General features: G+C 43.2%; 1 protein-coding gene across 5 annotated transcripts in view; it reads left to right on the top strand.

The window, feature by feature from the left end:
• mmel1 (membrane metallo-endopeptidase-like 1) overlaps positions 1-10,025 on the top strand; it is a 144,321-nt gene extending 134,296 nt beyond the window's left edge. For all 5 annotated transcript variants that reach the window (XM_063033037.1, XM_063033038.1, XM_063033039.1 and 2 more), the window contains 3 exons: positions 2,466-2,558; positions 4,867-4,943; positions 9,067-10,025. In XM_063033037.1, the coding sequence (XP_062889107.1) occupies positions 2,466-2,558; positions 4,867-4,943; positions 9,067-9,166 (270 nt within the window). In that variant the 3' untranslated portion in view covers positions 9,167-10,025. The remainder of the gene's footprint in view (positions 1-2,465; positions 2,559-4,866; positions 4,944-9,066) is intronic.
• Positions 10,026-15,946: the final 5,921 nt, after the last annotated feature.

The raw sequence follows: 15,946 nt of genomic DNA, 5'->3' as shown, positions 1-15,946 counted from the left end.
TTGACCATGATTATTCTCGGCAAATTTTTCTACAGAAGTTGTTTGCCCTTACCTTCTTCCGGGCAGAGTCCTTATAAGACAGGTGACCCCAGCCATTAACAATGCTGTCCAGAGATTGTCTGCCTGGCATCGGTGGTCGGATAACCAGTACCTGTGGTATCTGCCAGCTGCTGATGTGACCATCCATCACCTGCTCCCATGGCTTTATGTGACCCTGATCACGGGGTAAGCAGGTGCTACACCTTGTCCAAGGGTGGCCTGCAGGCTAGCGGAGGGAAGGAGTGCCTTACACCTCCTTTGGCAGAGACGTATCTCCACCCTGCCATCCTTTACTACCACAGTGCCTGAAGAATGACAGAAAAACCCAGGTTTTCTATAGCTAGTTCATTTTAGCCAAAGTGAAAAAGTGTTTTCTATAGTGTTTAAAAGAAACCATTGAAAATATATTGAATACTATCTAGCTGGAAAGGTATCTTGAATGCCATCTAACCTATTTAGGAACAGTTATTCCCCTTCATCTCCTCAACCACTGTGGATAATTTCACTCACCTCAACACTGATCTGATTCCACAACCTGTGGACTCACTTTCAAGGACTCTACAATTTACTTTCACAGTATTATTTATTTATTTATTATTTGGGGTTTCTTTTGTGTTTGCACAGTTTGTCTTTTGCACGCCAGTTGTTTGAAAGCCTTTCTGTGTAGTTTTTCATTCATTCTATTGTACTTCTCTGTTCTACTGTGGAATGCCTGCAAGAAAATGAATCTCATGGTAGCATATAGGGGTGTATACATCAATTAAAATTACTGCCTGTTATGCCGCTGGTGTTTAAGGCAGCAATGAAGGTCCTCCATCTCTGGGGTGGTCAGGGCTTCCTTCATCATGTCAGTAGCTTCCTCTCGGTTTTCACTACTGTCAGTCACACAAGTCCCGGGTGGAAACTCAGGAATACCATCACACTCAGATGTAGAAGGATTCTATATTGCTGTTTCTGTAACAATTTTGCTTTAACAATTTAGTCAGGGCTGTTAGCCCTGAGCTGAACCCCCAAACCAGGAGGACTGGTGGACCACTCTTAGTCTGCCCTCTACCCTTTGACCTGTTCGGCATGGGTGACCCTACCAAAAAGCTGAAGCATAAAGCCTTGACCCCAGCCAGCATAGCTTTCTGGGTCGTTAAGGCACGCAAGCCTCCAAATCATGACAAGATTGTGGTCCTCTTTGAACTTTAAACTTTGAAATTAGAATGTAGTTAAATGTGAGAGCACAACCAAGTTATTTGCTGTGATACCAACTTCCTCCTCTTTGGGAGCCGATTGTTCATAGTTGTGGAATGTGTAATAATGCAAGTTTTCCTCCATCTTAATGTGGAAAAATATCACCATTCTTTCTCTGTCGGTTGGTCTAAATCCTCAACCCTTACCCAACAGTAGTGTGGGGAGTATCTTCATCAAAAGGACTGAAGCTGTTGAAGAAAACAGCTCATCTTCATCTTCCAACAGGCAATTCATGATGAGTTATTAATGCTGGCCCATCCAGTGACATCAACAATGAATCATAGAATTAAATGGTTTCTTGAGAAAGAGTGACAAAGAAAAGTTTGGATGAAATCAGATATGTGGATAAGAAAGTAACTGATATCAAAATATCTTATTATGTGTCAACACTAAGGCTGTCGGAGGCCCCTGCACTCAAGCGATACCTCTCTCTCTCTCTCTCTCTCTCTATCTATCTCTCTATATATCTCTATCTCTCTCTCTCTCTCGTGAGAGAGCGTTTGCTGCTGATTCCTGAATCAGGGGAACTCAAAAAAAAGGCGTTTCTACAGTCTGTAACATTGAAACAGCGAGCTGTTGGTCTCCCCTCTCATCGTGGAACGGGTGACACGTCTTTCTCCCTCGTTAATGAGAGAGAGAGCTTATAGGATGTCGAACTGTTGGGACGAACAGTGGTTTTTAATGCACTCTAGTTCCTGTTCTCTTTGCATGGTGGGTGGTGAGGGGGGTGATGCTTTCTGCTGGAATAAGTGGGGGAGGAGAACGGGTTGATGCTTTGCTGTTGCTTGTGCTGTGGGTGGGGGCTCTGGGGTTCTAATGCTTTTCTGTTATTCATTCTTTTGGAGTTTTTCTTCTGTTTCATGGATGTCTGTGAAGAGTAAGAATTTCAGGTTGTATACTGTATACATTCTCTGATGTTAAACGGAACCATTGAACCATTGGACGTGGAGTATATTGCTCCACTAGATGAATTATGTTGCCGAATTGTTGAAAGGAAACACGCTGTAATCACCTTGTGGCTGAAGGTTAACTCAGTGATGAGGGCAGTTTGCAAGATCGTGGTATAGAGAAAATAAGTCTGTTTTTTTCCCTGTCTGGAGAGCCCACAATCAATTTCTGTTCACCTAGTAACTTGTCATGTCTGATGGAATGGACTGGTTTTAGAGACTTCACTGTGTGTTTTCCAGGCCTATATGAAGTGGGTGAAGAGAAGAGGAGAAGTCAAACTACCTGGCTTGAATCTGACGCACAAACAACTTTTTTTCTTGAACTTTGCACAGGTAAAATGAAGGCAGGCGTTCAGTTTGTGATAGCTTAGAAAGTATGAGGGGAAAGGGTTACAATCTCATTTTTTTTAAGGCTAGCAGAATGAAGATGCTCTTGAATTGGATGTAAATAAGTGGGGAAATAACGATGTGAGTTTTGGACATTTTACCTAGTCCGTGGTTTTTATATACACTCTGTGGCCACTGTTGGAAACCATGGTTTCTTTAACAATCCTTCTTATAAGATTTGTACTTTTTAACAAACTCATGTATTTTTCCCCATTTATTGGCAGAAAGCAGCATAGCAGCTAAACTAATGGTTATCACCTTTCTCACTTTTCATTGGTTAAGTATTAGCATATTACCCACTTGATGTAATTATGTAGCCTATTAACTAACTTATCTCCTTATAAGGAATATCTTATCTGTAAAAGTGATACATTTTTCAGAAGCACCATCTTTATTCCTTGTCTTACACCCATTAGCATTAATTCCCCTCTGAGCACCATTTCTTAGACTGCTATTTAGTTTGCTTAGCGTTTGTATGTTTGTTTGTACTCTAAAATAAACTGAAATCTTGGAATTAAGTTTTTGACTCCTGGAAGAACCAAAGGATCAAAAATGAAACGCCACTTTATTAGTTACACCTGGTACACCTGCTCGTTAATGTAAATTTCTAATCATGTGGCAGAAAGTCAGTGCATAAGAAGCATGCAGACGTGGTCAAGAGATTCATTGGCTGGTCAGACTAAACTTCAGAATAGAGAAGAAATGTAATCTAAATTACTTTGACCGTGGAATGATTGCTGGTGCCAGATGGGGTGGTTTGAGTATCTCAGAAACTGGGATTTTCACACACAACAGTCTCTAGAGTTAGAAACATAGAAACATAGAAAATAGGTGCAGGAGTAGGCCATTCGGCCCTTCGAGCCTGCACTGCCATTCAGTATGATCATGGCTGATCATCCAACTCAGAACCCCGTACCTCCCTTCTCTCCATACCCTCTGATCCCTTTAGCCACAAGGGCCATATCTAACTCCCTCTTAAATATAGCCAATGAACTGGCCTCAACTGTTTCCTGTGGTAGAGAATTCCACAGATTCACCGCTCTCTGTGTGAAGAAGTTTTTCCGCATCTCGGTCCTAAAAGGCTTCCCCTTTATCCTCAAACTGTGACCCCTCGTTCTGGACTTCCCTAACATCGGGAACAATCTTCCTGCATCTAGCCTGTTCAATCCCTTTAGCATTTTATATGTTTCACTAAGATCCCCCCCCCAATCTTCTAAATTCCAGAGAGTTTACAGAGAATGGTGTGTAAAACAAAAAAAAACAATTATGTAAGTAGCAGTTCTGTTGGTGAAAATGCCTTGTTAATGGGAGAGGTCAGAGGAGAATGGCCAGATTGGTTCAACTGACAGGAAGAAAACAATAACTCATATACCGTCTAGGTAGTCTCCAGTCCCTTGGTATGAACATAGAATTCTCCAGCTTCCGGTAATTCCCTCCCCCCCACTTCCTCTATCCCTGTGTCCCTCTGCCCCTTCCCCCAGCTGCCTATCACCTCCCTCATGGTTCTGCCTCCTTCTACTACCCATTGTGTTTTCCCCTATTCCTTCTTCACCTTTCCTGCCTATCACCTCCCTGCTTCCCCTCCCCCACCCCTTTATCTTTCCCCCTTACTGGTTTTTCACCTGGAACCTACCAGCCTTCTCCTTCCCACCCTCCCCCCACCTTCTTCATAGGGCCTCTGCCCCGTCCCTCTACAGTCCTGACGAAGGGTTCCGGCCCGAAACGTCGACTGATCATTTCCACGGATGCCGCCCGACCTGCTGAGCTCCTCCAGCGTGTTGTGAGTGTTGCTTTGACCCCAGCATCTGCAGAGTATTTTGTGTAAACAGTAACTCAAATATCCAAAAGTGGTGTGCAGAAGAGCATTTCTGATGGCACAACAGATTGAACCTTGAGTGGATGGGCTACAGCAGCAGAAGACCATGAACATGCACTCAGTGGCCACTTTAGTAGGTACAGGAGGTTCCTAACGAAGTAGGCAGTGAGTGTATATGAGGCTAAGCGCCTAAGCTCCATATTTGTAGCATAGTAGCCTTGTCCTTGATCGAAGCACACAACTGTCTTTCATACATATGCAAGATTGACAGGTGACTTAGCATGTTCAGCAAAATTCCTAACAGATTTAAAACTATAATTTTGCTTGCAGTATATCTACACTCACCTGCCTAATGCATTTTCATCATGTGCTTAAGGATACAAACTGCTGCCTTATATATAGTGACTGGTTGACACTTGCATTCTGTATGTTCTCCAGGTATGGTGTGGATCATATAGACCTGAGTATGCCAGCCAGGTCATTAAAACTGAGGTTCACACCCCATTGAAATTCAGGTATGTGACTATTGCTCACACAGTACAACCTTTGGATTTATGTTACAGGGTGACTCTGTGTTGTGGAATTTAATTAATTTCTTATCTTGGTTGCCTTTTCACTTCAGCTACTAATTTAGCATAGTCTGCTATCTGTCAGGATCACTTGCTGGGGGACTGGGCATACTTGAATGCATTTGTTATCTGACCGGGGGATGGAGAGTATCATTCTTTACTTGGATATTAAAATAGCAATTATGACCCTGTAGAAAGACTGCAACCTTGGACTGAACTGACAATAAGCAGATACTGATGGAACGAGAATAATTTTGGTTGAGGTCCAAGCCTTGAGTTTTGGACCTCAACCAAAATTTTGATGCAGTCACAGTGCGGAGGCCAAGGAAAATTTGGAATAGTGGTCAGAATGGAACTCCTGGAGCAGCAGAGGCAAATCATATAAATGATGTTGATGAGTCAGGAGGGGGAGACAGAATAGTGAGGTTAGGAAAAATAGAGTGGGAAGTAGCTAAAGAAGAGGGTAAATTCCAAAATGGGCTATTCGAGCTAAATGGCATTTCCCAGTGTTGTAGATTCAATGTATCAAATGCAAAAGGTGATGCTGAGAAATAGGCTTAAACAAAATTTTAATTGACCCCAAACCATTAGAGAGAGAGAGGGAAAAGAGATGTTTGCCTAAATTTGTCTTATGAGGATGAGTTGAGCAAGCTAAACCTTTGGAGTGAAGAAGGATGAGAGGTGACTTGATAAGAGGTGAACAACGATGATAAGAAATGTAGACAGAGTGGAGAGCCAGAGACTTTTTTCCCCAGGACAAAAGTTGCTAATACAAGGGGCACACGTCAAAGTTGCTGGTGAACGCAGCAGGCCAGGCAGCATCTCTAGGAAGAGGTACAGTCGACGTTTCGGGCCGAGACCCTTCGTCAGGACTAACTGAAGGAAGAGTGAGTGAGGGATTTGAAAGTGGGAGGCAGAGGGAGAGGGGCAGATCCAAAATGATAGGAGAAGACAGGAGGGGGAGGGATGGAGCCAAGAGCTGGACAGGTGATTGGCAAAGGGGATATGAGAGGATCATGGGACAGGAGGCCTAGGGAGAAGGAAAAGGGGGAGGGGGGGAAACCCAGAGGATGGGCAAGGGGTATAGTGAGAGGGACAGAAGGAGAAAAAGGAGAGAGGAAAATAATGTGTGTATATAAATAAATAACGGATGGGGTACGAGGGGGAGGTGGGCCATTAGCGGAAGTTTGAGAAGTCAATGTTCATGCCATCGGGTTGGAGGCTACCCAGACGGAATATAAGGTGTTGTTCCTACAAGGGGCATCACTTTAGGGTGTTGTCAGGAAATTGTGGTGGGGGGGGTGATGCCAAAGGCAGTTTTTTTTTTACATAACATGTGCTGCCAGGGGTGGTGGTAGAGGCAGATACATTGGGAACATTTAAAAGAATCTTAGATAAGCACAAGAATGAATGAAACATGGAGGGCTGAGAGTTGGCACAACATCTTGGGCCAAAAGGCCTGTTTTTACTGTCATGTTTTATGTTCCATAAATTAAACCCTGATAATCATTCACTGTCAGTGTTGGATACCCTCAAATACAACAACCTCGCATGGTGGTCCGTCGTAAGGATATACCCAGTTGCAGTCGCAGTGAATTGCTGCTGTAGATATTGGTAGTGTGCTCCTTTGCACAGTTCTGACAAGAGATGTTCTTTATCACTTATCGATCACTTTTGGTATTGCCAAATCTGATGATATTTTTTCTTTCGAGTAAACGAGCACAATACAGAGGGCATTGGCTACTAGAATTACATATTAATGCTATTAATCGTTACATTGGCTGGGTACCCAAAGAATATACAGCAATGTGCAAAAACAGGACCCGTTGGTCATACATCAACCCCATTTCCAGTGGACAAATCATAAATCCTTCCTTTGCATCACAAAGCAGAAAAATTGCACATCTGAAATTCAGGAAATGCTGGCAATTCTCAATAAATCAAGCAATATCTTTGGAGAGAAGTATAGGCTTGAGCCAGCATCTTCTAATGAAAGGCCACTGTCTTCATGGATGCTGCCTGATATGCTGACAGTCACTAGCATTTTCAGGTTTTACTTCCCTTGCATTGTTTTTCCATTTCTGGTTTAGTTGCGGTACTTTCACTTGAAGTTTGAGGGTTCGAGAAGTTTGAGCTTACGTCCATGCTGGCATTCCTTCATGATGAAATGAAAGAGGAAATTGGCAGCTCAGGTTGGCTGTAGTTTGTAGGGTTGTTCACGAGCCTGAGGTTAGGTCGCAAACGTTTCATCACCCGTCGAGATGACAGCATCCGTGTGCAACTGAGTGTTGCCTCTGCCAAGTATTCATCCGACTCATTGTTCTCATTGGTTGGCTGTAGTACTGCCGCTAGTCTCTGTCAGATCCCGGGCAATTGGATAGCTGAGCGATCTCCACTGGCCCGCGTCCCCTGAGCTGTGGACCCCTGAGAAACCAATGCTCACAACGACTGATATCCGGGGGTGCGGGTCAGCGGAGATCACTCGGCTACCCGGTTAGCCAGGACCCAGTGGAAACTAGCGATCTGCATGACCGCTGACCAATCAGAACAACAAGTCAGACCAATATAAGTGTGGGCACTCAGCAGAAACAACACTCTGATGACGTCAGCTCGACTGGTAATGAAACGTTTGCGACTTTACCTCCAGGCTGGGCGAACAACCCTACAAACAATTCCTTTATAATGCACGGGGATTGCAAACAATCAAGGGAGCTGCCTTTCTAATGAGCAATTAGAGCAGAGGCTGTGTTCACTCTCCCAACTGGAGGCAAAAACATCCCCATTCCACTCTTTCAAAGAAGAGTAGGAAGTTTTCACCAGAGCTCTGGCCAGTATTTATTCCAAACAAAACATCACTAAACCAGAGAATAATACATGGGAGATCTTCCATCGAGATTCACCTGAACCTGCTCATGAATAGGCTGCAGAAATCAATGAGAAACTACAGAAGTTGGGAGCCTAAACCAAAAAACAGAAAATGATGGAAATTTTCAGCAGGTCAGATCGCATTTGCAGGTGCAAATTATGCTGTGAAGCCTGTGTCTTCACCAGGTTAGACCTGACACAAGGACAGAAGTCCCATTAGAATAACTGGGGGAAATCAGCTGTTTGGAGAATGATAAACTTGAACTTGTATGCAAACTTGCTGGCTTAAAGCAAGGAACACTGCCGGAAGAACTCAGCATGTCAAGCATGATCCGTGGAGACAAAGGAACAGTCGATGTTTCGGGTCGTGACCCAGTATCAGGAATGGTGCAGGGTCACAACCTGAAACGTTCACCATCCCTTTCCCTGAGATCCTCCAGTAGCTTATTCCTTGCTCCAGATTCCAGCATTGCAGCTTCTAGTCTCCAAGTTGGTTTAAAAGTTTTTAAATTGTCTTTTAGCGGTATTCCTTTGTTTTAGGTCCTTACTGAGAAAAATCCATTTTACGTTTTTAACATTTTAACTTTTCAGTAGCGGTCTTAAGTAAATGTGTCTGTTAGTGTCTGCCAAAGTCATTAAGGGATAATCAATAATAGTGAGAAGTTTGACAGTCAGTAAACTGGACCCACTGGCTGTCAAACCCATTCCAAAAAGGGAGAGTCCTGTGCTCCGCAGCCAGTTATGGCTGATAGACTGGGATCTGTGCCCAGGGCAACCGGGGAGAAAGAGTGTGTCCATTACAGACTGTCAGTGATCAAGGGATAGTGGATGATCTGCCATCGATTGCCTGTGGAATTTGATCTGCTTGAAGCTATTTTCATGTTAAGGTGCAATAATTCATTAGTATAACACACACAAAATGCTGGAGGAACTCAGAAGATCAAGCAGCATCTATGGAGGAGAATAAGCCAATGTTTTGGATTGAGACCCTTCAGGGCCCGATGAAGGGCCTCAGCCTGAAACATCGTATGTTTACTCCCCTCCTTAAATACTGCCTGAACTGTTGAGTTTTTGTGTGTGTTGCCTTGGATTTCCAGCACCTTCAGAACCTCCTGCGTTTTTAATTCATTAGTGTTTAGTTGTCCAGGGCATAAAAGGAACCGTATAAATGCAGTTTTGCTCTTTCTCTGTCCTCTCTCTGCAGAGTCATTGGTTCCCTGCAAAACTTCGAAGCTTTCGCGGAGGCCTTCCAGTGTTCGAGGGGCAATGCAATGCACCCTGCCAAGAAGTGCCGTGTGTGGTAATGAACGACCTACTGCTCTGACCATCCGAAACCCTTCAACATCGCTGGAGAACGTGTAGACTAAAGGTGGCCGAAGCCAATTGATCTGCCTAATAATCGTCCTCTAATTAGTCACTGCCAAGGTTATTGCTCTTGTTCTCTGTTGTTTTGAGTGTATACAACTGAGGAATGTTGGCTGAAGGCAGGTTAGGCAAATCCGTCAAACACTGACTGTTCTTTACCTTAACATGACTGTTAACTGTTACTTACATTCAGTAATAACATCAGGGTGCTTTAGTTCTGCATAGAATTCCTTATTCAAAGTTAAACCACAATGTAGTTTCTGGAGTCTGTGCAAATTGCTAACTCATGATCGGGTTCGAGAAGAGGGGAACAGTCATACAGCAGATACATTAAGATTAACTGAGGCTATCGTTACACAGTGGTAGAATCTGTCTCCTGAGCAAAATGCTTCTTGAAGTTTAAAATTCCTGCATGCCAAGGCTATGACTTGTAATAATGATGTGTCCTAAATGCTTGTATCTGTTTCAACATCTATTTACCAACTTACTCATAGCTCAGGTGTATTGTGTGAAATGATGTGACATTTTTGTGATGATATTTCTTAAAAAATACTATTTCCCCAGTGCTGCTGTACAGTATAAACTTCAAAAAGTGGTATCTAAAGGCCTTTTTGATAGCATTTTTGTTTGAATGTGCTTTTCACAAGCTGCACCTTATTTTTAATATATTTAAGCATATATCGATGATTTATAATATATTGTTTATATCTAGAAAAAAAAACATTTGAGAAATCATCTTATGGTCTATTTATTCTGGGTGAGTTGTGTTTGACTTTAATATATTCCCATTGTATCAGTATTTCCTAATAAATCCTTTATGAATATTACGAATGGTTGGTACTTTTCATGGGTGACTTGAACAGGTTAAAATGGCTTCTTGATGTCTTCCTCACCCGGCTCAATAGATCGTTCTCTCCCTTCTCTCCTTTTTCTCAGTGGTATTTAAATGCCCAGGGAGGAATGACTTGGCAGAGATCCAGTTTCTTTTCACTCTCTTCACTTTCTTTAACTGGCCTCTCAGCTGTTCTTGCAGCAATAAAGTCAGGCCTTGCCCTCAAGAGCAACATAATGACGGATAATTGCACAGTACTGCCACCAGGCGGCAGAATGCTCAACGACTCCTAAAGTTTACCAAGGCAACAGCAGCAGAGTTGTGTTCTTCAGTGACACTGGGCGCTGGATCAAAAACAGCACCAGAACAGGAGCCAAATCTCCCTACAAATCTCCTACAAATCTGTTCTTCCAATTCCCACTCACCACCGAAGGTCGAATATACAACACCATCAGAGTGACCCTCCCTTATTTTTTCAAGTCAGGAAACTGGTAGTTAATGGTGTCCGCAACAATTGAATTGCTTATTAGATCTCACTGTAATATACACTCATTGGCCACTTTATTAGGTGCACCTGTAGACCTGCTTGTTAATAGACAATAGGTGCAGGAGTAGGCCATTCAGCCCTTCGAGCTAGCACTGCCATTCACTGTGATCATGGCTGATCATCCACAATCAGTATCCAGTTCCTGCCTTATCCCCATAACCTTTGATTCCTCTATCTTTAAGAGCTCTATCCACCTCTTTCTTGAAAGCATCCAGAGACTTGGCCTCCACAGCCTTCTGGGGCAGAGCATTCCATATATCCACCACTCTCTGGGTGAAAAAGTTTTTCCTCAACTCCGTTCTAAATGGCCTACCCCTTATTCTTAAACTGTGGCCTCTGGTTCTAGACTCACCCATCAGCGGGAACATGCTTCCTGCCTCCAGCGTGTCCAATCCCTTAATAATCTTATATGTTTCAATAAGATCCCCTCTCAGCTTTCTAAATTCCAGAGTATACAAGTCCAGTCACTTCAATCTTTCAACATATGACAGTCCCGGCATCCCGAGAATTAACCTTGTGAACCTACGCTGCACTCCCTCAATAGCAAGAATGTCCTTCCTCAAATTTGGAGACCAAAACTGCACACAGTACTCCAGGTGTGGTCTCACCAGGGCCCTGTACAACTGCAGAAGGACCTCTTTGCTCTTATACTCAATTCCCCTTGTTATGAAAGCCAGTATGCCATTAGCTTTGTTAATGGAAAATATCTCAGATATGCAAATGTTTAATCAGCCAATCTTGTGGCAGCAACTCAATGCATGAAAGCATGCAGGCATGGTCAAGAGGTTCAGTTGTTGTTCAGACCAAACATCAGAATGGGGAAGTGATCTAAGTGACTTTGACCGTGGAAACATTGGTGCCAGACGGGGTGGTTTGAGTATCTCAGAAACTGCTGACCTTCTGGAATTTTCATGCACAGCAGTCTCTAGTGTTTACAGAGAATGGTGCAAAAAACATAAACATCCAGTGAGTGGCAGTTCTGTGGGCAAAAACACCTTGTTAATTAAAGAGATCAGAGGAGAATGGCCAGGCAGGTTCAAGCTGATAGGAAGGCAACAGTATCTCAGATAACTACCCATTACAACAATGGCGTGAAGAATAGCATCTCTGAATGCACAATATTTCAAACCGTGAAGTGGATGGGCTGCAGCAACAGAAGACTGCAAACATAAATTCAGCGGACACTTTATTGGGTACAGAAGGTTCCTAACAATGTGGCCACTGAGTAGAGTATCCTGACAAACATTCACTGACTCCAAGAGGAAAATGTTTTGTATCGTAAACACAAGAGATTCTGCACGCTGATTTTGGTTCTTTGCGGGAATGGGACCCACAATCGAGGTCTCACATCTGGCTGTTATTCGATATACCAAGGATGCGGCCTAGAAGATTAGCGCACCTTCGGAGTTTCGGGATTTTGTGGTTCTGGAGGCGGGCGGACTCAGGGTCAGTGCCTCTGAACGAAATCGGTGTGTCGTGGGAGACGCAAGACTTCTAGCTGTGTGCCCAGAAACCCAAGTTCTTTGGGCACAGAGCTCGGAAAAAGCAATGCAACGGACTTTTAACATCGCAAATCAGCGAATTGTTTGTTATGTCTTCCCTCTCGCTGTGAAATAGGGACATTTCTTTCTCACTTATAGGGAGAGAGAGGGAGCCTGTGGTATGTCGAATTACGGGGTGAATGAGTAGTCTTTGGGGTACTGCAAGTCTGTGTCTTTATTGATGCTTTGCTGCATGCTTGAGTGCTCGGTGGGGGGCGCCAATGCTTTTTTTGCTGGTGTGGGAGGGGGGGATTGTTACTTTGCTGCTGCTTATGCATGGGAGGGGGAGCTAGGGGGGCTTTGGGGTTCTAACGTTTAACTGTCATTCATTCTTTGCGGCACTCCTCTGTTTCCGAGGATGGTTGCGAAGAAGAAGAATTTCAGGATGTATATTGTATACATTTCTCTGACATCAAAGGTACCTTTGAAACCTTTGAGATGCTGGATATCTTGAAGAACGGACACACAAAGTGCTGGAGGAAGTCAGCAAGTCAGGCAGCATCGATGGAAGGGAATAAACAGTTGATGTATGGGCCGAGACCTGATGAGGGGTTTTAACCCGAAACGTCAACTGTTTATTCCCCTCCATAGATGCTGCCTGAATTGCTGAGATCCTGCAGCATTTAGTGTGTTTTTGCTAACAATGTGACAGTTTCATGGTCACTGTAGGGAATACCAGACTTTCATATGACGACATTTTAAAATTGAATTTGATTTTGCAAACTGGCTGTGGGTATGGGACAGTGCTGGACAGAGATGAGCCATGATCTAATTAAACATGGTGGAAATACTGTTCCTGTTTTCACCGGGAAAGAAAGGTAGGAAGAGTGTGGTTGTCAAGTGCACTGGCTTATTTTACACTCTGTTATCCAAAGTCATTTTTGACCCTTTTACCTTTGTTGTTCAATTATTCAAACCCATGATGTTACCTGCATCATTTCTGGCTGTAGTTTTGACTGTTGACATTGAATGAGTCCAATTAAGATTAAAGGGCTAAGAATTAAGATTTACCATTGACACAGGCTGCACCTCATTTCATTCCCCCAACCAAACATGATTTAATGGATAATTATATCTTTTCAGCCAATATATTGGTGGATGGAACACTCACAACGCACTGGAGGAACTCAGCAGGTCGGGCAGTGTCCGTGGAAAAGATTGGTCGACGTTTCGGGCCGGAACCCTTCGTCAGGACTGTAGAGGGAAGGGGCAGAGGCCCTATAAAGAAGATGGGGGGAGGGTGGGAAGGAGAAGGCTGATAGGTTCCAGGTGGAAAAACCAGTAAGGGGAAAGAAAAAGGGGTGGGGGAGCGGAGGCAGGGAGGTGATAGGCAGGAAAGGTGAAGAAAGAATAGGGGAAACACAATGGGTAGTAGAAGGAGGCGGAACCATGAGGGAGGTGATAGGCAGCTGGGGGAGGGGGCAGAGTGACCTGGGGATGGGGGAAGGAATTACCGGAAGTTGGAGAATTCTATGTTCATACCAAGGGGCTGGAGACTACCTAGACGGTATATGAGGTTTTGCTCCTCCAACCTGAGTTTAGCCTCATCATGGCAGTAGAGGAGGCCATGTATGGACATATCTGAATGGGAGTGGGAAGCAGAGTTGAAGTGGGAATTGGTGGATAGGACTTTCTGGTCAAAATGATATAATACTCCACCTGGCTGGCCTTCCTTGATACGAGTAGTTGCTTGATACAATTATAATGCCTCCTGCTTGTAACGAGCACTTTGTATACCTGAGCCATAATGTGGATGTTGCAACTTTTTGTCAAGAATTGCTAATTTGTCCCATCTGTTCCTGAAATAAAACTTCTGATTATACATCGGTTGGTAGAGCTATAAGGTCGTACAGGACAAAAATCATGCCCTTCTGCCCATCAAACCTTTGATAACCGTTTAGCCCATCTCCACTAATTTTATTTGCCTCTATTAGGATTACCAGTGTCAGCTAGATTCTAATAGGTTCCGTCATTTCACCTGGTAGTGCAGTCCAATATCAGCCATTCCATATGCACAAATCTTACCCTTCATATCCTCTTTAAATCTCCTTCCTCTCACTTTAACCCCATGCTTTATTGTTTTTGATACCACGACCATGGGGAAAAGATGCTGACCATCAACGCTATGCATTCCTCTCATAATCTCAGATTACACGTAAAATTAAAATCTTGTTGCACACGCACACTGGGATAAATACAGCTACAACAGCATGTGCACTAAGCACAAGGCATTGCAAGCCTTGCTTACGCTAAAGACTTGTCACGAGTTTTGCTTGTTTTTTCGCAGCACTTACAAGATGCTTAGGGTACTATCAGGCAGATCTATGGAGGGGAAGAAACAGTCGATGCTTTGGGCTAGGACATTTCACGGGGACTCTTGATGTCCTGATAAAGGGACATCAAGATGCTCCACAGATGCTGCCTGACTTGATGAACTTCTCCAGCATTTTGTGTGTATTGCTCAAGATTTCCAATATCTGCCAAACCCCTTGTATTTATTTATTGCTTATTTCTTTTGATGGGGTATTTCAATAGAAGTTTAACTTTCTGAAGAAAGACTCATCTGTCACTGTCAATGGTGTAATTTATCAGAGATGTGGAGGACACACCAATCTTTCATGGTGACAGAGGTGATATTATTTAGCACATTTAAACAAAAAAAAGGAAGCTGAGCTAATTGAGCAGTCTCAAGTGGGCCTTAATTTTGTTCAAGCAAAATACAGAAGATAATTATGCTCATGCAAGTGGGGAACAGTTTTTTTGCCATTCTGTACCCTACGGAGAAAGATTCAGATCTAGTATATCGCAATTGATTTTCATAATTTACTAATGGAAATTTCCATCCACATGGATGAAATCTGGGGTATTGAGCTGCAGTATGTTGATGCCACTGTCGTAACCGTGGACAAGGTCACAGACACAGCTGGTAGATATAAAACTCATAATAGTCTTTATTTGGGGTACACACAAGCTGACAGACTTTGGAGTCATAAGAGAGAGAGAGAGAAATGCTCTGTTCCAACATTACAGCACATTTTAAAGAACAAAGGTAACAGGACAATTTCTATAGTTACAATGCCCTCATAACACTTCTTCTGAGTTCCATGTAATTTTTCAAATGCCTGTATCTTTGAACCAACACACCCAAAATGAGTGTTAATTACTGTGGTCTCTGAGTCATATTCATGCAATGGGGTGTTGTTTGCATTCATGCATATACAGATATCTCAAGTCAATTGGATGTTTCCTGTTCCAAGCTGCATTTTAAATTTAACCTACAATCCATATTCAGATCTGAAGATTGGTTGGTGGTCTTCATTAATATTTGCTATATTCCCTAACTGCAGAATATGCCCTAACACCACTATCAAACGAAGGGCCACTTTGTTTTAAGAAAGGTTTGGTTATCTGTCAAACACTTCACAGCCAAAAAAGACCATAAGCTTCCATATTTTGTTACATTCTTTTCTTCCAATGACAAGCATGAAATGAATATTCATAGAAATTACTTCTCCCCCAGCTGAAATAAACCACTCAGATTGTGAATTTATTCATTAATTTATTGGGGGGAAAAGTTCACGAATACATGTGGTTAGAAACATAGAAAACCTACAGCACAATACAGGCCCTTCGGCCCACATAGCTTTGTCGAACATGTCCTTACCTTCGAAATTACCCAGGGTTACCCATAGCCCTCTATTTTTCTAAGCTCCATGTACCCATCCAGGAGTCTTTTAAAAGACCCTATCATATCCACCTCCACCACCATCGCCAGCAGCCCATTCTACGCACTCACCAC

The sequence above is a fragment of the Mobula hypostoma genome, chromosome 25 (genome assembly GCF_963921235.1).
Source record: "Mobula hypostoma chromosome 25, sMobHyp1.1, whole genome shotgun sequence".
Lineage (NCBI taxonomy): Eukaryota > Metazoa > Chordata > Chondrichthyes > Myliobatiformes > Myliobatidae > Mobula > Mobula hypostoma.
Note: the sequence above shows the minus strand (reverse complement) of the source record. Positions and strands in the feature narration are given on the sequence as shown.